At 41.3% G+C, this 22,163-nt stretch overlaps 1 protein-coding gene across 4 annotated transcripts; it reads left to right on the top strand.

Annotated features, from left to right (window-relative positions):
- The first annotated feature begins 1,097 nt into the window (after positions 1-1,097).
- On the top strand, positions 1,098-22,107 carry slka (STE20-like kinase a). Of its 4 annotated transcripts, XM_062401376.1 has the most exons (20): positions 1,098-1,713; positions 5,172-5,336; positions 7,296-7,344; positions 7,918-8,067; positions 9,373-9,445; positions 9,757-9,951; positions 10,166-10,247; positions 10,837-10,968; positions 11,106-12,338; positions 12,436-12,566; positions 13,007-13,130; positions 13,433-13,612; positions 15,579-15,671; positions 16,816-16,887; positions 17,989-18,118; positions 18,787-18,911; positions 19,010-19,204; positions 19,665-19,790; positions 20,061-20,174; positions 20,307-22,107. In XM_062401376.1, exons 1-20 carry the CDS (start codon positions 1,564-1,566, stop codon positions 20,451-20,453), a joined length of 3,666 nt encoding a protein of 1,221 aa, XP_062257360.1. In that variant the 5' UTR covers positions 1,098-1,563; the 3' UTR covers positions 20,454-22,107. The 4 variants fall into 4 exon arrangements, with proteins under 4 accessions (XP_062257360.1, XP_062257361.1, XP_062257362.1 ...); XM_062401377.1 differs by lacking the exon at positions 16,816-16,887; XM_062401378.1 differs by lacking the exon at positions 15,579-15,671.
- Positions 22,108-22,163: the final 56 nt, after the last annotated feature.

Below are 22,163 nucleotides of genomic sequence, written 5' to 3' on the forward strand. Positions count from 1 at the left end.
TCATGTGTTAACTCAAAGTCAAAGTATACTTTATTTGTCAATTCTTGCCATATGCAAGGTGTTGTGCATGAACGAACGCAAAAGAACGAGCTCATTGAACACGTTCACTTTTATGAGAACGATAAACTGAACGCAACTCAATGACAAATAATGAATTTGTACGGTGAACACGTTCATATTGTAGCGTCCTTGCGTATAGACAACAGGAATCCTCTCTTTATGTGTAACTTTATTAAAGTCCAGCGAACGAACACGACACACTTCTTGTTCGTAACTCTGACACTCCTATCATCAAACACACTTTTAGCGTTTTTTCCCATAATACCCTGGTGCACTACGTCACACGTCACAGTGTGTCACACACTACAACGTTCCTTAAAGGGGCAGGCCATACCTGCGACACAACAGCTCTCGGTCTCATACACAGATGGCAAGAGAAAGCAGAGACGCAGACTCTGCAACTACATCCGAGATCCGATGCACCTTATTATTATCTGAGGGATTTTTACACACGGTCTGAAAAACCTTCCGACAATAAAGGCAAGTGGTAGTGATGGATATGGTTTACTTTAACAAGTCTTTCATTCTCAGTTTCCACCTTAAAACTACGAAATGAACTGAACTATGAACTAGTTCAGAATTGAAATGGTGAACTATGAACGTGAACTATTCATGTTTACTTGTATGAACTGAACTTTGAACTTGTTCATGAGAGGTGTCCATCCACTGGCAAAGGACATGGATGGACGGGATTGAAATGCTGTTTCTCTCTGATCCGCGGTGTAAACATATAAGTAGACAGAACATATAAGTACGCAGCATAATAGGTTCTCAAAATGTAGAACACAGTACGCTCACGGTGGATAAGATGAGACTAGTTTGCACTAGTCACTAGTCAGGCTAGTCAAGCTGACTTGTGCAGCTTGCACATGACTAGACTAATACAACTTGAGCACCCCCCCCCCCCCCCCCCCCCCCCTGGATCCAGTGTTACAGGAAACCACCGTCATCAGTGAGCGTTTTTATTTTGAAGGTGTTTTTCAACGGAAGTCTTTGCAGCCATGTTAGCCAGCTTGTCGCCGCTTCGCTAACTTCTGTGGGTTCAGCCAACCGAAGCGCGAGGTGTGTTCTCGGTCTTCTCGGTAACGTTAAACGATACAAACGTGTCCCGTGGTTTGTGATGCTACTGTAAATATTTACCGTTTCATTTGCTATCAGCGGGTTTGATCGGAAACAGGAGCTAACTCTTCACCTCCTCCTCCTCCACCTCCACCACCTCCTCCTGCTCATCCGGGCTGTGAAACGCCGCTAGCTGCGATGTGATTGTGCGGAGCGGCCGTCGAGGGAAGTTATAATTGACATTATCGCAGCTGAATGGACACAACACCCGCTCGTCCGGCTTCGTTTCACGCGTGAATGCGGCTCTTCTCCACAGTTGAGCCCCGCGTTGGGAGGAGTAAGAACCGCTAGACTCGTATTTTCTTCCCGTGGCGGCGGAAATAACCGAAGAGGAAGAAGAAGAAGTAGAAGAAGAAGAGACCGCATCCCCACACAGACACAAACATGTCCTTCTTCAATTTTCGGAAGATGTTCAAGTTGGGGCCCGACAGGAAGAAGAAGCAGTACGAGCATGTCCACAGGGACGTGAACCCGGAGGACATCTGGGAGATGATCGGGGAGCTGGGGGACGGAGCGTTTGGGAAAGTGTACAAGGTAATAACACAGTTTCACATCCGTCCTTAAGGGGGTTCGAACACACGCAAGCGTCCATTGTGTGTCACGTTGATGCAGATGAGAGAGGATGCGACGTTAAACATGACAGCAGCACTCCTCCTCCTCCTCCAGGCCACATCCGTTAGACTTCATGTGTTTTCATGTGATCACCCTGTTCTGAACACTGCACCTTCACTTACCAGGAAACACAAAACAAACCAGAAACCTGCAGGAGCTGCTGGTGTCACCTTAACCTCAACCTCACCCACACATAACTTTTACTTTGGAGGGTTAAGGTCCAGGCCTCTACATATACAGTCTATGGTCCAGGCCCTGTTTATAAAAATGACTTTGCCATGTCATTGAGTTGCACTTGGCTGCAGGCAAAGTGGTGAAGGTGTGGTCCCACTTCCACAGAATAAACATGGCCTCACAAATGTCAGACTGGATTGTTTTGTTTTGTTTTGTTTTTTTCAATCTGAGTCTGCTGTGAGAAACCAGCAGGTAGTCCTGCAAAAACAAACGTGTCACTCCCACATGTGCAGAATTGTTAGTGTGAGAGCTGCACATGTGTGTCTGCAGATTTTAGTCGTTAATTCTTGTATTTACACACTGACTGACACATATTGTACATTATACATTAGTACCTTCGCTAAGAATGTCAACTCTTCAAATCACTCAGTTTCTATCTGATCGTCACGATTAATGTCACATTATTGTTTCTCCTGAGTTTAAAGACACGTTTTTAGCTCTTGAGTGAAGGTTCCTGTTCAATAGTTTACTCTATGGCCAGAGAATGACACGTGATAAATAGCTAAACATTTAACAAATCCCAGGTACAATATTAAAACCATTTATGTATTAACTTCTTCACCATGCTTGCACAATGAATAAGTAATATATTGATAGATACATATATTTAATATTTACTACCTGGCTATTGATTATAATGCATTCTGATTGTTATTGTTATTGTTTTATTGCCGGACCCTTTTTTGTATATTGCGGCCACAAAAGCCACAATATCATTAAATAGCTTCAAATGAATGCTGCCTTTTATGGAGATTCAGTTTTGGTCGAGTAAGACAAACAGCCGAGATATTTCCTCCCTCTGAGACTGTAGTTTTCAGTGTAGTATTGCAATATCCCACAAAGTATTCATGTTTTTGTGTCCAACACCGGTCAACTCTCAATGTCATCTTTGTGTGGATTTGTTTTACATTGTGAACTCGTCAGCAATATAAGAAACACTTTGATGTTTTCAAGTGTGATTTCACTGAAATTCTTTGAAGGACTTCCCCCTCGGTGTGTTGTCACTTCCTGGATCTGTTTTGGTCAAATAATGCAGCTCACAGCCAAAACAAAAGAAATCAGTCACAAGTTTCCAAGTCCTGTGAGCTGATTAGCTAACTGTGATGAAAGCACAGGGGCCTTTCATGCCCTGTCAGACTAGATTTATTGATGAAAACCTCACAATGTTCCCACACATAAAGGGGTGAGGAGAAGTCGGGGTCAGGTCACATTAGTGCCAACGCAGACAACGCATTTCATCAGTTATTTCACAGGCCTCTGCCGGTTACCTCATTTGGGTGGGGTGACAAAGAACAGCAAAGTGTGAATCAGCTTTCTGTGGGAGTGAATAAGAGGAAGGCCAGATCTCACGTACAATTCAGACTGTCTTTTAATTTCTTAGGAGCTCCTGACGTAAATATTTTTACACAGCCAGCCACTTCACATAGTGATATTCATGTATCTGTGTTAAACAGGGTTTCAGCAGGGCCTTAAAAAGTCTAACTAAGTGTCAAATTCAATCGTCTGAATGTTTGGTTCAGTCTGATATACGTAAAAATGTACATACAATGTCTTAAATACGTCTTAAACTTTAATTTAAGGCTACTTATTCATGCTTTAAAAAAGATGTTAGCAACATGAATGGGTTTCAAGTTTTTTCGCAATGATACCAATTTAAGCATGCTGTAATAAAACTAGACACAACATAAAACTGATGACTTTTAAAAGTCTGGTCAGAATTTATCTCAGTACATTCGACTTGGCTGTGGGAAGGACCATGGATACCTCCAGTCTCTGCAGTTTCACTGTAGGCTGTCACGTTTCCAGGGTTTATTCTCTTATAGGTCTCTTCACTTTATCATCAACTATGGGAAAGTGGTAGTAAATCTATGACTCCAATATTACTTCATTTGTGTCGTAATTGGGACATGTTCAAAATTGAATTCTTTATGGTCTGGAAAAGGTCTTTAAAAAGTATTAAATTTAACTGATACCCTGTTGTAATATGAGAGACACAAGGTGAAGCCCCCTACTAGGTGGTTGTATGAGATTTATCATGTAAAAACTTATTCCATATCAAATAGGTCATATTATTTGCTAGATCTAAAAGATTATCAAACCCCATGCATGTGGCCTCGGTTATTTATAAGGAACAAATAGTAGTTTCTCGTTTTTACATTGTTACATCACCTACAGACTGATTTCATATTTTTAATCAGACCAGTATTTACAACAAGAGTAAAATGTCATGTACATAACGACAAAGGCCAGACACACCGCGACCCATGAATAATCGCTTCACTTTCCATCAGGACGCTTATACTGAATCTGTAAATGTGTCAGCGGTGGCTCACGTTAGACGAGTGTCAGCCAGTACAAAGGGAAAGAGGCGGAGAGTGAGTCAGGTCAGAAATGTGTAAATATAGGCTCTGACACACTCTGTAGCAGCAGTGGCTCCCAGCACGCCCTCCCGTTTCTTTTTCCTTAACTCCCTGAGATTGTGTCTGTATCCTTAAACATTAAACCACCTGAAAAAAACTACTACTCAGCTACTTGTTTAAAGGGTTGTGTGTTTTTTTCTTCCATATTAGTGTTTATTTGACCGCAGCCTAATTAAGAAAAAAGATTTTGAGGCATTTTTACCAATATGGTCACACATAAGCCAATCAAATGTGATTTAATGTAACTAACTAACTGCCACTGTGACTTCATATCGCATGCTAAAGCAGGTGTTTCAAAGTGAAAGGAAATAACTAGAGGTTAGAAAAGGAAGTGGAGGAAGTCGGAAAGTTTCAGAATGTTGCTTAATTTTTTTTCCTTACAGCCATTTTACTTTTCAATATACAACTGTATGTTAGCATAACTTTCTCTATAAAATGTATTTATAGAGTTTTAATCCCCGGGAGATTGCTTTCAGTTAAACAAGCAATAAAGTCCTCGACTGTTTATTGCCTTAGTTCCTAAAGGGCTTTGTCCTAAATAAGGTCGTTAACATTGATGTGTGTTCTACCACAGTAGCCGCCCTGCCGTGGCAGAAAGTGACCAACATACTCATTCGAAACAATCCCCCTTTTATTCTGTCTCCTCTACAAATTTTATGTTGCAAGAATACACAATATTCCTAGTATGTAACTTCCTTTTTTTCGTATTGTTCATGCTGTGTCCAGGCTCAGAATAAGCACAATGGGACCCTCGCTGCTGCCAAGGTGATTGACACCAAGACGGAGGATGAACTGGAGGATTACATGGTGGAGATCGAAATTCTGGCCTCCTGTGACCACCATCACATCGTCAAACTGCTGGATGCCTTTTATTTTGAAAGCAAACTTTGGGTAAGCAAGCCACTGCCTGACTGACAGGACTGTCTTTTCTTTTCTTTTTTTCGTGTGTTGATGTTGACTTGAAGCCAAGGAGACACAGAGGCAGAGAACAAGTCATGCAAGGAGAGACAGAGGCAGACTCAGCGAACAAGTCATGCAGGGAGACACACTAATTCACCACCATTTGTTATGCCGTCTCTTGAAGAACTCTCATGTCATTTACACATCACGATATAAGGACAGTCGCACTGCATTTTTGTTTCCTGTAGCCAAAGATTGAAGCATTTAAAACCAGTCATGTGACACAATTAGAGGCTAGTTTGAGGGTAAGTATGCTCGACTGCAGGTTTTCCTTGTGAGAAAAATACATTTTATATATTTTCCTTTTTTAAATAATGGACTGGTTAATCACTATGGTTGGATCCCATGACTTCCAGTAGAATCACGCCATTTTTGACCCAAATCGTAACAGTGATTATAGTGGAGTAAAATTCTCTGCACCCATTTTAAAACCCACTCCTGTGTCTGCCTCCTTATCCCCATGAGCAGAGACTTCAGTCACAGTGCAGATTTAATACATGATCAGTCGATTTCACTCTTTGTGCAGTAAGAGGCCCCAGAGCAATTAGGTCCAGGTAGGTGGTGTCATGTGACCGTCCCCTGTGGACTGTCCGCATCTATGAGAAGATAATGGAGTGGGTTCGGTGGCTGGAGAAAGTGCCCGTGAATAATTCAGAGCTGCATTCCGGTCACCCCTCCGTCCACAATCTTTTTTAGCAGCCTGATGAATGTGTAACTAACTCTGCTTTGCATGTGTTGGGCATTGTGTTAATGTATAATATATTCCTTTTTTCTATTAGTTATAAATCAAAGAAAATACTTTGCTAAACCTAAAGGGATTGGTTTTTCTGGGAGTGATGTTCAATTCAGCAAATTGGAATTTGTGCAACACCTGTCAGAGGCACAGGAATGTTAATAACTTGCGAGTTTGCCACAACACAATGATGATTATACAGAACGGGAAGAACCACTTGGTTCCTCCTTGTTGTTTCTGTCTTCTGAATAGAGGGTGTTCCTTGGTTGTAGCTTTGATTGATTTTTTTTCTATCATCTGATACCCTGAGCTGCCAAGTTACATGCTGGCGAAGCTAATAAAGACGAAGTGGTTGTCGGTTACATCGCATCAGCTGATAAAAGAGAGAGAGCTGTGGTCAGGGGCTGGGCAGTTTTACATTTCAATAACAGTATTAAAGAACAGGGTTATGTTCGTCTAATGCACTGTGGCTTCAAAAACTAAACTCAGATGTGCTTTGTGAACTGATAAACCCATAGTCTTTGTCTTGTTATACAGCTATACTGAATCAACAGTTTTAAATGGTATATTGTACAAACCTTTACTCAACTGTGTGAGGATCAATGACTTACTTACCTAGAATATTTCCTCTCACATGTTCCCTTCATGCAAATAATGTGGTTTAGAGTAGATAGAACAGTTGTTTGTTAAAGGAATCAAATTCTCTTTCTCTCCAGGACGGATTTGTCTGCACAGGAAATTATATTTTTAGCTTAAGGTTATTTTTTGTAAATATACAGTGGACAAACAAGGACATGACATTTTATCAGAATGTATGATGAAATATCCTGGAAGTCTTGTGTAGACAAGCAAACAAAGCATTTACCAAAGAATATGAATTTATAAGAAAATGCAAGGAGAGGATCAAACCTGTAACTATATAGGATTGTCCTGAAATGGAAATCACAAGACGTGCCTTTAGAGGAAGCTCAGTATAGATGTGTCCGATTGATTGGTTTCTTAGAATGGCCCCACAATGAGATCAATAACATATAACAGGGATGCTGATGTCTGTGCTGAAGGTCATGTTATTTACATACTCTGGATAACAGTTCCTCTTTCATTGCTATCAGCAGGCATTACTAATTTGTCCAATTTGTTCTGCTTTAAAATTGCAGATCCTGATTGAGTTCTGTGCGGGCGGCGCAGTGGATGCCATCATGCTGGGTAAGTCCCTCATTCATTAAAGGAAACAGAAACGCACTATAAAGTTCTGGAGCCTTTTCATTGCTCCATCCCCGAGTGCCAACTCTTTTTGTTCCACCCTGAAACCTCTGCTGGATTTTCTTTCCCTCTCCTCACTCGGAGAGGCCGGTCCAACTGTGTAATTATTATAGCTTGGTTTTCAAGGAGTGGTTGCTCCACTTCTAACACCAGCACACACTCTCTTATTTTGATTTAAAGAAACACCTCACAACCTTTTCTTATTTGTGAATTACAACAACAAAGATGATGCCAGTCAATTCACTGCTCTGTTGGATGTTGTTTCTGCTCTGTGGTCTGACTCAGCTAGAAGAAATGTCTTCTGCCAGGTTCTTCCAGTCATTCATGCTGGCTGGTATACGGGAGGAGATTTGTCCTCCAGTTGCTATTGGATACCGTTAAGCCATCATATTTACTGTTAATACATTCTAATGGCCAAGCCTGTGTTTCTAAAAGGCACAAAAAACTACAGTGACAATATATGATCTGGAAAAATATGTGACTAAAGAATTATCTGTGTGCATGTTTTTTCCACAGAACTGGAGAGGCCCCTGACAGAGCCTCAGATCCGTGTGGTGTGTCGACAGACCTTAGAGGCCTTGGTTTACCTCCATGAGAACAAGGTCATCCACAGAGATTTGAAAGCCGGGAACATTCTCCTCTCCTTGGATGGAGAAGTGAAACTTGGTAAAAATATAAATGTTTGCTGCTGTGATTGCATTGTAATACCTATCTACTAATTCCACAAAATCTCTGTCCGTCTTTGACTCTTATATCTCGACAACTTTTCATCTTATTGGCTTTGCTCCTGCCATGTTTATTGTTAACGGCCAAAAAAGTGCAGAGTCAGTCGAGTTTGATGCGATATACACAAGTTCAATATTAAGAAACGTTGAATAAACAGGTGACCATCACTGTGTAGCAGTGATGACTGGGTCTCATCAATGTAAGTGATGTTGTTGCAGCTTCAGGGTTCCGCGGACTGAGTCCTGCAGCCAGTCTTTACTCACAATAACAGAAGGTCACTTTTACAGTTTCAGAAAGAAAGCCACAACCACCATTACCACTGGCCAAGAGAACAGCCCATTACAAACAGGCATCTCTAGAGCGGGCATTGTTCTCGTTTTAACAAATGTGAAGGATTATTCAAGAAGATAAGTGCACTTGTGTTACAGCTAAGCACATGTACTTTGGAATACTCAAGACACGATACATTTGTGGTTCCTCTCTCAGATATATGCCCCCTCTGAACCTCCCAGCAGGGCCGACACTAATAGATCTTAAAAAAAAGATAATTAGTAAAGTAAATTGTGGATCCCTTGGCCATCAGCGCGGTTGTAACCAGCTGAGCTACATGACTTTGGGGATGATGACAAGTGCACAGCACTGTGTTTACGTTCAGTAATGAGTCATTCATGCTGCGTGACATTTACCGTGGAATTTAGAAAATGAAGTACAGTGTTACAGTGTCGACCCGAAGGAGAGAGGCATATTTTTTATACAACACTAATGCACTGGAGTTGGTGAAGCACTGAATTAGTTACATAATATTCAAGAAGTCAAAGTGTTCATGTTGCTGCTGTTGCATCCAGAGCTGCTGGTTCCCCGATGATTCATGTTCTGTAGGCAGGAGGGTCACGACAGAGCTGGGCAAACAATAATAATCAAGCAGTCACCAGGGAGGTAATGATAGATCTCTCCTTCCTCCTAATGCGTACATGCTGTAAGTGATGGGAGAAGCATCGGAGATAGCCACTCAGATAACAGCAGTGCTGGCAGTGAAAATGGACTTATGCCCAGTAGTAGGGTAAATATTTGAAATCTGAAGCCAGTTTAATTTAGAAAAAGGATTCTTATATAACTGGTTTTCTCCAGTAGAAAATGTCCTCAATGGTTTTTTTTCTACATTTTCCTCTTCCAGTCAATTCATAGTTTCATTATTGAGTTACATTTACATATTCTGATGAAACTAATAAAAATGTCTTATTTCAGCTGACTTTGGGGTTTCTGCAAAAAACACCAAGACGTTACAGAGAAGAGATTCTTTCATCGGCACTCCTTACTGGTGAGTCACGCAGCCTAGAGACATGAGGACACTGCATGTCCAACAGATAATTGCCTTAAGTGTGTCCAACAGTTTTGGGTGATGATTTTTTCCGACAGTGACACAAAAGCGTCATTGACCTCAGCCTTAAATACTGAGCAGGCTTCCTGTCCTTCAAATTCCAGACCAATATACACACGAATGCTATGTTACTGCATTTTCTCCCTTGAAAAGTTAAGAGAATTGACCTAAAGGAATCAGAAAAATATCAGATATCATGTCACTTGCAGCCCAAATGTTAATTACAAACCCTCTGACTTCTCATTTCGCAGGATGGCTCCCGAGGTAGTTATGTGCGAAACGTCCAAGGACCGTCCGTACGACTACAAGGCTGATATCTGGTCCCTCGGGGTGACCCTGATAGAGCTGGCACAGATTGAGCCGCCCAACCACGAGATGAATCCCATGAGAGTGCTGCTGAAAATAGCCAAGGCCGATCCGCCCACACTTATGCATCCCTCTCGCTGGTGAGATGGTGTGCTGGTGATAACTAGACAGGTGGAACGGGAATGTTTCCGGATGGGAGATAAGCAAATGTTGACTGTTTAATGTGTTAAAGTGTAGTGAATTGTTAATGCTTAACCTGCCACAGAGGAGAGCTGTATCCACAGAGCAGGGCCAGGGGAGACAACTCTGTTCCGTGGCCAACCAACTGATTATTTTTCTGTTTATTCTCGATAGGTCGTCACAATTCAACGACTTTCTGCGGAAAGCACTTGATAAGAATGTGGACAATAGGCCGGGTCCAATACAGCTTCTACAGGTGAGTGGCTTTCCTCCATCTACAATGCTGGCCACTGGCTGCAGGCATTATGTTATGATAACCATCTGTCTGTCCATTTGTACTATACTGTACGTACATCCATCTGTTCCATTATTTTAAAACCGCCTTGAGGTCCTAATGTTTACTTGGACTCTGAGCTGAAATCAGATTTTGGTGGTGAAAGGTCCATGTTGCTGTGACCTCGCATCAAACTCATTCTCATCAGCATCATATCTCAAAAAACGCCCTTAGGGAATTTATTCAAATTTGGCACCAAAGATCACTGCTCAACCTGATTGGATTAATGGTGGTCAAAGGTCAAGATCCCTGACCTCACGTCCATTTTATTCTGATTCATCAATACTGCCAGAGGGAATTAAATTCCATCTGATAGAAACATCTTTTTAGACTCCAAGATTAAGTGATAAGTGTCACATTATTTCATAGCTTCGGTCGGTAGAGACATAAACCATGAGGCCGTAATTACTAGTTTTCTGTTTTGAGGTTTGTGCTTGTATTTGATTCATCCTGTCAGGTTGAGAAGGAAAAACATTTCTAATCAATTTCCATGTCTTGTCTCCATCTGTAGCATCCCTTTGTCAGCAATGTAACCAATTGCAAACCTCTCAGAGAACTCATAGCCGAGGCCAAAGCTGAAGTCACAGAGGAGATCGAGGACAGCAAAGAGGAGGAGGAGGAGGATGAGCCTGATACACCACAGGTACGTACTTTTATTAGTATTGTGTATGTACTATATATACTCCCTCGTTGATAGCTTTGTAATATAGACAGCACTGTGACCTTTTTTTAATCATTGATGACATTTTTATTTTCATGTTTTCCTTACTTTGGACACAGGCTGTTCCTGGGCACAAGCGCGCACCCTCAGATGTCAGCATGGCCAGCTCAGAGGACGACAAAGCACCACAAACTCCCTCCACTCTGGAATCTGTTACAGAAAAGACGGAGGGCGGGCCTGCTGCGGACAGGACCAGTGATAAGCTCTCAGATGAAGGACTTGGAACAAGTGAGGTCGACAAGACTGAGGAGGAGAAACTCAATGAGGTGTCTGATGCCAGTAATGAAGACCTGGCCTCGCCGACAGTAAAGCCCACCAAGGACGTTGTCTCTCAAGATCTTACAGAGGATAAACCAGTAGATGAACAATGTGAAGTGATTCCTGAGGAACCTGTAGTAGCAGAGCCTGAAGAGAACTTAGAAAGCTTAGACCTTTACACAGATGGTCAGAAAACGGAGGAAGAAGAGAAGGAGACACAAGAGGAGAAAGAGAAGGATGAACCAACTCGACAAACAGAAGAAGAAATTAAGCCTGAGGATGTGAAAGAACAAGAAGAAACACAAAAACAAGAAGCAGGTACAGACGAATTTACAAAATCCCAAGAGCGACCTGAAGATACACATGAGAAAGCAGAACCTATAATAGTGGATGTAGCACTGGCAGGACAAGAAAACAAAGAACTAGGTGTGGAGACACCTCAACACAAAGTGACAGTTACAGTAGAAGACGCAGTTGATTTTACAGATGGAATTGTAGACAAAGAGATAATAGAATCAAATCAAAAGGAAACAAAAGTAAATGGAGAAACAGAGTCAAAGTCAATAGTGGATCCCTCCACTGATATTTTAATAGAGAAGCAGACCAAAGAAAATCAGCCTGAAGAAAAGCCTGAGAATGAAGCCCCTGAGGGAGATAATCAGACTAGAGAGAAGGTTGAACTGGAGAATGAGCCTACAACTGAGTCCACAAATGGAGTCAGCGATGAAGTCAAAGAAGCAGAACCAGTTCCAGAACCAGTGGAACCATCTAAAGACATCACCACGAAGGAGGATGAGGAAAAAACTAGCTGTGCGGATGAGAGCATTTCTCAAGATGCCGTTTCTGTCCCAGAGAGCGAAACCGACTCTGAAACCAAGACAGAGCAAGGAAGTCCTGCTGTGATCAAGCCAGATGTGGAGAAGGACTCTGACTCTGGAAGCAGCTCCGCGGCTGATACTAACAGCCTTGACCTCAATCTGTCCATCTCCAGCTTCTTGTCCAAGAGCAAAGAAGGGGGCTCTATTTCTATGCAGGTAACATAACATTTGCCTCAATTATAACCTCAGTTGTTAAAATATAAACACTATTTTAATAACTCCTGCACCCAAAACCTTCCTGTTTCATTTGTAGGAGTCAAGACGTCAGAAGAAGACTATGAAGAAAACACGTAAGTTCCTGGTGGATGGTGTGGAGGTCAGTGTGACGACCTCAAAGATAGTGACAGAAAGCGACGCCAAGAGTGAGGAGATGAGGTTCCTGAGGTACGTCTGTCTGCAATCTGCTCACCATACTATTGGTCTTAATATGGGACATGACCTGTTTAACATGCCTCCTTAAATAGTTCTGTTGTATTTCACTGCTCCCACATCTTTTACAAAAGCCAGATTATCTCCTGTGATGAATGCTGTATGTTATATGTTACCTTTTAAAGACATGAAACATGCTGTTTCAACTGTTTGTACAAGTGCGTAAGTGTTTAGTGTGGAGTTCATGACCTGAAGATCAGTAATGCTTAGAGTTGCAGAGCAGAGCAGAATACTCAACGCAGGACAAGAAGCTATTGTTGTAATTAATCTTTTGTTGCATATAAAAAAAAAATATACAAGTTTTGGTTGGAAATAATCTTATTTCATCAGCAACAAACTTTGAGAGGAGAAAATATGATGTCAGCTTGACTACACTGTTGCTGTGGTTTCCTCAGGCGGCAAGAGCTGCGAGAGCTGCGCCTCCTGCAGAAAGAGGAGCAGCGGGCCCAGCAGCTGCTGAGCAACAAGCTGCAGCAGCAGAGAGAGCAGATCCACCGGCGCTTTGAACAGGAAACTACTGTGAGTCACTCGCTTCATACCACAGTAGTTTGAGGTGTTTTTTTTGTTGGTGAGCCAACTCCCAAGAAAAACGCTTCTTCTTCTCAAAGTTGATCTGAACATAACGGAGAATCTTACATTAAAAACACCTGTCCATCTCTAAAACAAATCTATATACATCTATTTATAGTAAATTAAAATTCTTAAGCAAAGTTTTGGCTGTTGATCTGTTTTAATCTTGTGCTATTTTAGATACAGTCATTTCATCAGGCTGATGCAAGTGTCTATTATTGATTGATTGTGTACTGATTCTGTCTGTGCAGGCTAAGAAGCGTCAATATGACCAAGAAGTGGAAAATCTGGAGAAAAAGCAGAAGCAGACGATTGAACGCCTGGAGCAGGATCACACCAGCCGACTGCGAGATGAAGCCAAACGCATCAAAACGGATCAAGACAAGGAACTCTCCAAGTTCCAAAACATGCTGAAGAACCGCAAGAAGGAGGTATGGTCGTGCCTGCCTGTGTCTGTGTGGAGGTGCCTGTAATGATCAGCTCTTAACTCAGGGATCTCAGGGTGATAAGCGCTTGCATGCCGTAGATACAAGCTTTTCAATTGTGCATCTGTCTAAGAACTTTGGCTTCGTCATTTTAGTCCTATGGGAGCGGGACCGACTTTGCTATCGTTCCTCTAGCTGGCACTAGCTCTGTGTTGTTGTATCTATTATTCATCTGCCCAGAGGCTTCTGCTCTCCTCTGTTGAAATACTGTGCCGCAAATGTATCGGTTATTTTTAGAGAATTATATGATTAAATTTCAGTCTCAGGCTGAACCTTATCATGATGCTGTGCTGGGCTTGTTACACATGCAAGTTGCTTTTTTGTCTTTTCCGCCTCTTTCTCTGCCTAGAATATGGAGGACCAAATGAAGAATATATAAATAATAAATAAACAAATAAATAAATGCTAGTTTAAATAATGAAATGCCTAAGTAAATGAAAAATAAATCTAGTTTGGCGATGAAAAAGTTTATTTAGACATATCTCTATATCTAATCTAATTATTTTATTTATATCTTTGTTTTTACATTTATTCATTTAATTTACCTTTTTATATTTCTATTTTTATTTATTTGTTTTTGCATTTGTAAATTAATTCATTTATTTATATATATACAGGGTTTTTTCATTGATTTGGTCATTTATTTAACTATTGATCCTCCCAGTTTGCAGCGTAAGTGCTTTGTAGGATGTGCTGGGTGCGCTTGCAATTTGTGTGTTTCGCTTTACTTGGCTCTTTTCCGGCAGTTGTGCCGTTTGGCATCTGTTGTGCATTATGTGAACCTGGTGCTGGTTGTGCAACTCGCAGTTTGCTTTCTCAGAATATATTTCTTTAGTGTATTAAAATATATAAGGTTTTTTAGGCTGGCATCAAGTGGTCACTTCTGCTTTAAGCTTTTTTGTTGTTAAACTACAAAAATATGAGCTGTTTCCTTTCAATGATAAAATGTTTAGTTTTTTTCAATGTTGTATATTGTTTGTCACTGTATTTGTTAACTAACCATGTTTCCTGTATGAGTGTGTGAGGAGGCTTTGGCCAATGTTCTTTGAAGATTTTTCTAAGTGGTGCTGGGCTCATTTGGGAAAAATACAATAATCCTTACATCAGAGTAACTGATACGGAAAAGTCTTTAATAGAGCTGCCACAATTAATCAATGAATAAATCAACATTTGGATGATCTGTTATTTAAAGCAACATTTCAAATTTGCCTAGTTTCAGCTTCTGCGTATCTTTGACTTGTGTGTTTTTTTATTTTTGAGACTCAGAATGTTGATATCAAAACCCACAATTTGAAGATGCCACCCTGAGCTGTAAGAATATAATCTACAGATTGATAACGACAAAGATTATTACTAGTTGAAGCCTTAGTCATGGATTAGTATGGAGACTTGAAGCATGTAAGTTTAACATTAGGTCTTATTTTAATTAATTTAGAACTTGAGTACCTGGCAAGGGTCCAAATGTCAGCACTGTGAAATATTCAGAGATCGTAGTTGTCAGACGATTCCAACTCAGTTACTCTGTTTTTTTTAATTCCAAGAGTCAGAACTGATCCTGACGGCTGTGGGAATAATCAAACTCCAAGTTATAAATGCTGTTTATGAGACTAACATCTTCTGCCTCGTACTTGTCAAATCTTTCTCCTGACTTCCTCTTAAAATGATTCCAACTCGAGCAGTTCAAACTGACACCTCTGATGTGCTCTGAATAACTACTAATCAAACGAGTGGAAAACTTCACTCGCGGGGAAGTTGGATTTCAGCATGCTGACTTGAAATCAGTTGGTCGGGTGGATACAGAATCTCTCCTCTCAAATCGGGCCGTGCATGTCCTCTACTCTTGTTGGCCAAGCTTTGTTAGATGTTCATTATATACATGCAGCATCTACCAGTTTCTGCATACACACTGTAGGTCGAACAGGAAGTTGGACAGTCTCCCAAACACTTGAGAAAAGAGCTCATGAAACGCGTAAAGGAGGATCTAGCGCTCCTAAAGGCTGCCGAGGTAAACCATCACCTGCTGTGTCTTCCTATGTGAAGGAGTAAGAGACTACTTCTCCTCTCTCTTTCCTCTGTTTCCTCTCTCCTTATATATCTCCATTCGTGTGAGTATATTCAAGCAAAGGGAATCGCTGTGTCTGTGATCACTCCTTACTTCCTCTTATCAGTTTAATTAGAATACATTTTAGATAATTTTAAGCAACATGACAATCTTTCAAGGTTGATCTGCATTTAACCCCTTTATATATGTGGTGCTGTTGAGCCATGATGGACATTTAAATCAATGGGCTCAATTACTTTATGGTTATATTACATACAAAGCAAGTAGATGAGCGTTTGTATTGAGCAGAGCATTAATCAGCTGATAAATAGTTTTTTAAGTGATATTTTAATTGTAAGTGATAAAAATTCAATTTTATCACTATTCTAGATTTTATGTTCACAAATATGAAAAGTACTGTTGCTCAAACAAAACATTTGACACATTGGGGAGTTTGTGACAAGCATTTTTTCACAAATTTGTGACAGATTTTTTAGATCAAGCTATAAATGTATAATAAAAGAAATTCTGTTTACTTTACATTCTTCAGTGCATTTCTTTGCACCTGAGATTTCTACGTGTATGTGGAAATTACAGTTCCACGTCAGTGACGACACCGAGCGCACATGTTATCTGCTGCTGAGTGTTCATCGTCTAATAGGGAACTAATCAGAGAAGGGGCGATTGCAGACACAGCTTTCGTTTCCTCAGTCGACATTTGTGCTGAAAGCTTTTTCCTGACTTTGCCTGTGCATCTTTTATGAATTTGGTGAACGTCACGCAGACAGAAGGTGACTCTCGTGAGCCAGCAGCATGGAAAGTAACAAAGAGAATGCTCCTTCTTCTTATGGGAAGAGTGTTCATAACTAATTAACTGACTTCCTCCTAACGTTAACGCAGAGCTGTGCTGTTCGCCTTAGACTCACCGATAGTCCCAAAATTGAAAGGGCCATGTCTTACATAGCTTAGGAAGAATCAGTGTGTGTGTGTGTGTGTGTGTTGGAGTGTGTGTGTGTGTATGTGTGTGTGTGTGAGATCCTGAGTCTGCTGCTGTTTGCTGTTGTCTGTCCCTGATCAGGGCGAGTGCGCTGTTTGCTCTCCTCCGCAGGCAGTGGCCCAGGTTATGATACAGTCTTTTCAGTTGTCCTCATGCGCACTCTTCAACGCTCAGATGCAGGATGTAAGTCTACCCCCCCCACCCCACTCCCCACTCCCGCCCTGTTTCTCTCCGTCGCTCGCCCATACTTAGATGTGTGCAAAGTAACGTGTCAGGCTAGATTGTGATGGTGCAGTTTAACTTTAGGAATGACACATGTAAGCATGGGCGGTGTTTTGTTTTTGCGTGTTGTCATCACTGTGTTTGTGCAGTGGTTCTCTCTCCTTATCCTGCGCCGTGTCTTTTTTCTCCTCCACCAATCCACAAATGTGCTACATCTAGTTTGTGTATTTTATATGGCTTTATTTATATTTGATTCCAACTAGATCGGCGTCTGGGAGTAAACACGCACAGTGCTCCGTCCCAGTGGGGTGTAGTTGTTGATCACCAACTGTTGAGATCCATGTTGACTAGCTGCCTCACAAGATGGATGTAAAAGTTGCGAGTTTTGTGCACAATTGCGTTCGGCTCAGATTTACTTATTTATTTTTGGGGGGATTTTTGTAAAATGATAATGTTCCATAGATTTTCTACTGATTAAGTGATCATGGTTCATAGTCGAGTACAATTTAACCATAGACTTAATTATAAATAGCTATAAAAAGAAAACACAAATTCGACCAAATTAATAGCATTTGATTTAAAATTTGTGTTTATACATACAATAAACTTGAATGCACATCTTTTCTGCATTGTTTATTCTGTGAAATAAAAGCTTTCATACTTGTGCACGTTGGCAAACAAACATTTTTTAAGCACTGGTTCCCTGGACGATGTTAATCTCATCTAGATGTCGTCTTACATAAAACTGAATCTGAATCTCAACTGAACTGAACTCTTTCTCTCTCTCTCTCTCTCTTTCTTCACCTCCATTGTGGATCAGTGCCATCCATGATCTCTTGAGTGTCTTCGCTCCTGATTCAAGTTGATGATGTGACATCTTAGTTGCTCTGTGTCGTGCTGAGCTTGAAGTGGATGACATTGAATAGTTAATATAATGTTATATCAGACTTGATGTTTTTTATTCAGCTCCCTCTGTCTCTCTCTGTCTCTCGGCTGTCCCTCTGTCTTCATAACCATGGCTTAGCCTCTGACTGTTTCTCACTGCTCTCCCTCTTCTCTCAGGAGCAGGAGTTCCTACAGAAGCAGCAGCAGGACCTGGACGGATCTCTGAAGAAAATCATCCAGCAGCACAAACTGGAGATCGCCACTATTGAGAGGGACTGCCTCAACCACAAGCAGCAGCTGATGAGAGGTACGAGCTGGAGAAGACGACACTTAACAGATATGATAGCTTACTGTTTTAACCAGTCCCTTAAATTGATTGATTCAACCACAACTTTAACTTTCTATTTATTTCAGAATAACGTAAACTTAAGAAATATTGTTGAAACTTTTCGAGACATGCAAGGCACAAATAATGAAAGATTGGTGAATGTACAACTGATTGAAAAACTGATTTCCTCAGCTGAAGGAATCAAATCAACAGACTGTTATCAACCTGTCTAAATTAGATTATGGTTCAATTTGAATGAAAGGCATCATGATCATCTCTCAGGCAGCCACACAGCTCAAACATCTGAACCGGTTTCTAGTCTCACCTTAAACAAACATGAAACCAACGGCAGCGTGAAATTCGAAAAAGTTATAATTTTTAACTCCTGGTTTCCTCTCAGTTTGTACAGAGAAGGTATGTGAGCTGCACCTTATGTTCTCATCAGCATTGTGTAAAACTGACCTTGACATGGAGGAAAATGAGCAAACACAGGCTCTGAGAACATGTCACAGCTTGTCTCACTCGCTCACAGTGTCGTCTGTCTCTGTTTGCTTTTGTCACTCTACTCGTTACCGGCTCACATGCATGTGCCTGTACGAAAACTCACCCGTACGTGGCCTCACGTGATGTTTCGCTGTGTCTTGTAGCGCGAGAGGCGGCCATGTGGGAGCTGGAGGAGCGCCACCTGCAGGAGAAGCACCAGCAGCTGAAGCAGCAGCTGAAAGACCAGTACTTCCTGCAACGACACCAGCTGCTGAAGAGGCATGAGAAAGTGAGACCCGGAGCGGAATCTGCATGGATGAAATGTGTGGTGTTTCTGAAGGGACCCAGCTGAACTCAAAGCTCTGTGTGTGTGTGTGAATTCTGCAGGAGATGGAGCAGATGCACCGTTACAATCAGCGGCTGATAGAGGAGATGAAGAACAAACAGAATCAGGAGAGGGTTCGTCTGCCCAAGATCCAGCGCAGCGAGGCCAAGACCCGCATGGCCATGTTCAAGAAGAGCCTCCGCATCACTGCCACGGCATCTGTCACCCCGGAGCAGGAGAGGGAGCGGATCAAACAGGTAGTGACACCGACTGGAGCCCTGCTGTCACATTTCAGGACAAGTGACTCAGCAGGCACAATCTTTTTTTAGCAACACTATGTCACATAGAGTCACACCTGGGATCTGTCCAATGCAAACACAATACTCCTGATTATCTCCACCATTAACGTCACCAGTCCTCTGGCTCCGTTATCCAGTATTTGTTCTGATAAAGCCAGAGCACAGTCTTGAGGCAGGAAAGTAAAAAAAAAAAGTTCTTTGCCTGTCACTTTGAAATGTACATTGAAATCAGAGATATGAGAAAGTTAGATTTTTGAGGTTCCAGTCAGTGTTGTAGATATTTGAAATGAAACAATCCCTGCAGCACAAGCAGACCACTTTTTCAAAATCTGACCTCTCTGCCAAAAAAAAGAGAGATGATTTGATATTTTTGTTTGGCCCAGCGTTTTACACTCTTTGGTTTATCGTTTTCTTCCAGTTTGGATCTCAGGAAGAAAAGAGGCAGAAGAACGAGAGACTCAATCAACACCAGAAACATGAAAACCAGATGAGAGACCTGCAGCTGCAGTGTGACTCCAACATCAGGGAGCTGCAGCAGCTACAGGTGGAGCTACAACACACACACACACACACACATACACACACACATATGTTTCTTTATGTTTACCTGGTTTGTAGCACATTTTATAGGACGTAACAAGAAGATATACCAAGTTTTAGGATTTTAGGATTATAAAATATCACTGCTCATTTAAAAAATTTAAAATGTTGATTTATCAAAAGCACAGCCACAGAGTTTTTCCATTGCACATAAAGGAGGAGAAGTAGATGCTAATCCAGCTCATAAATGTTACATTTTGTAATTTTCTTTCAGAATGAGAAATGCCACCTCCTGATTGAACACGAGACCCAGAAGCTGAAGGAGCTGGATGAGGAGCACAGCCAGGAGATCAGGGAGTGGAGAGAGAAGCTCAGACCCAGGAAGAAGGTAGATTTATATTCTGAACAAGATCTTCTCTGCAGTCGTGTTGTTTTCAGGATTCAGCTGCTGCAGCTTTCTTTTCTTCATGTAATGTTCCTCGTGGTTGACTCAGCTGTTTGTATCTGCTGCCCCCTGCAGGCGCTAGAGGAGGAGTTCACGCGAAAGCTCCAGGAGCAGGAGGTCTTCTTCAAGATGAGCGGTGAATCTGAATGCCTTAACCCCACCACCCAGAGCCGAGTGTCCAAATTCTACCCCATCCCCAACCTGCACAACGCTGGTTTATAGCCTCACGTCCGTCTGTGCTGCACAAACAGACTCAACCAGGCTCACAGACGCCCCCCGGTGGCAGAGCAGTGTCGTTCCTCTGACCGTTGAGTGATCCCAAAAAAATGAAAATGTCTTCATCTCCACGATTCCAACGAAGAGTGAGCACACTTGTTGAGAAAGTGTCCTTTGGATAATATGCACTTTTTTTGAGCATGTTGAAAATGTTAGCAGTCTGCCGTTGGTAGCTAAGCCCAATCATGCTTATGAGAATATTGTGAGCACAGCCTGCTACAGTATGAATGATCTCCAGTGCCTCATGTATCCTGTTTTATGCATTCAGACACTCCTCTGTTGTGTTTTCTTCAGCTTACAGTAAATACAGTGCCCCCCCCCCGAATGTGTTGCACTTAAATAACTTTTTGTCATTTCCACCCATGATCACAAAATACATTTACTTGTGCATCATTTCCCGTGAGCTGCTGAATAATTCCGACTCTGAGATCCTGTTTTGCTGGTGGAGCTGGTTCGCAGCGAGATGTTGTGTGTCTTCTAACTCGTGCGGTGTCTGTTGTTGCCATGAGAGAAAAAGTCTGTGAGTAACGATGACAACGATCGTACTGTGTCGTACACGAGTGAAACGTTACATGTCTGTATCTACATGCAAAGATAAATTTACAGTCCTGAGAGGGGAATGAACAAAAGATTACAACTATAGCTTTCGCACATAATTTCACGTCCGTGCTGTTTCTCAAAAACACACATCTCCCCTGTTTGATGAAACACAGCGGTGGCATGTGCTTCTTCCTGGAGAGAGAGAGAAAATCCCTTTTTTATATATATATATATATATATATATATATATATATATATATAATATATATAAGTATAAAATAAATCATTCGACTCTTCGGGAGTCTTTTTGAGCCGTGTTGTGAGGTTTGAACACGTGGAAACTAAAGGAATGTAAAGCCGTTGATTTGCACTGTTTTGCCACGAGAGCTAAAGAAAAAAAATATATGCAGTTGAATCTGTCAATTGAATTTTGACAGGGAGTCACTTTCATCTCACCAAAACCGATTCAAATGGTCTTTTAAAATACATAATTTTACCTTCTTTTTGACAAATGTTCCATTGAGTATTTTTATGTTCACATCCAGTTTCCTGAAGACATTTTCTGATGTATTGAAGCTGTAATCACTCATTATGCTGAGATCGGAGTTGCGTGAGAGTTACGATGCGGTATCTGTTACTGTATGAGTTTCAGTGTGGGAGGAGACATCCTTCGCTGTATTTTATGGGCAAAGTATTGACGGTTCACGAAAAGAGAAACGTTTCCTTTTCGAGATACAGATGATATTTTGTTTTGCCACTGCACATCGTCAATGCACGTTGTCATTTCTGTACGCTGACACCATTGTTTTGTCGTGAATGCTGGATTTGTATTGGGGTTATTGGAGCTGTGTGTTGTGAATTACACCGTACGCCCCCATAGATTTCAGATATTTTTTTATGTTAAGTTGTAGCATTTTAATCCGTCGTTGCGTTGTCATTCTTCCGCCATGGATATTCTTGGTATATCATTTTTTTTTATGTCAAATCAAATGTATTTAAAATGTTCTCACAAATGGGACATGTTTTTATTTTCGTTGCTGTAAATAAAATATGGACTGTTTATCTGCCATCGTACTTTCTTGAAACATCCTTTGAGATCAATTTGAGTCGTACACC

The sequence above is a fragment of the Platichthys flesus genome, chromosome 12 (genome assembly GCF_949316205.1).
Source record: "Platichthys flesus chromosome 12, fPlaFle2.1, whole genome shotgun sequence".
NCBI lineage: Eukaryota > Metazoa > Chordata > Actinopteri > Pleuronectiformes > Pleuronectidae > Platichthys > Platichthys flesus.

What these genes read in the sequence shown, in the direction of transcription:
- slka (XM_062401376.1), top strand. Translation starts at nt 1,564, where the DNA reads ATGTCCTTCTTCAATTTTCGGAAGATGTTCAAGTTGGGGCCCGACAGG. An exon ending in TGAAGAACCGCAAGAAGGAG is followed by an intron (nt 13,613 to 15,578) that starts GTATGGTCGTGC and finishes TACACACTGTAG; the next exon opens with GTCGAACAGGAAGTTGGACA. An exon ending in CAAGCAGCAGCTGATGAGAG is followed by an intron (nt 18,119 to 18,786) that starts GTACGAGCTGGA and finishes TGTGTCTTGTAG; the next exon opens with CGCGAGAGGCGGCCATGTGG.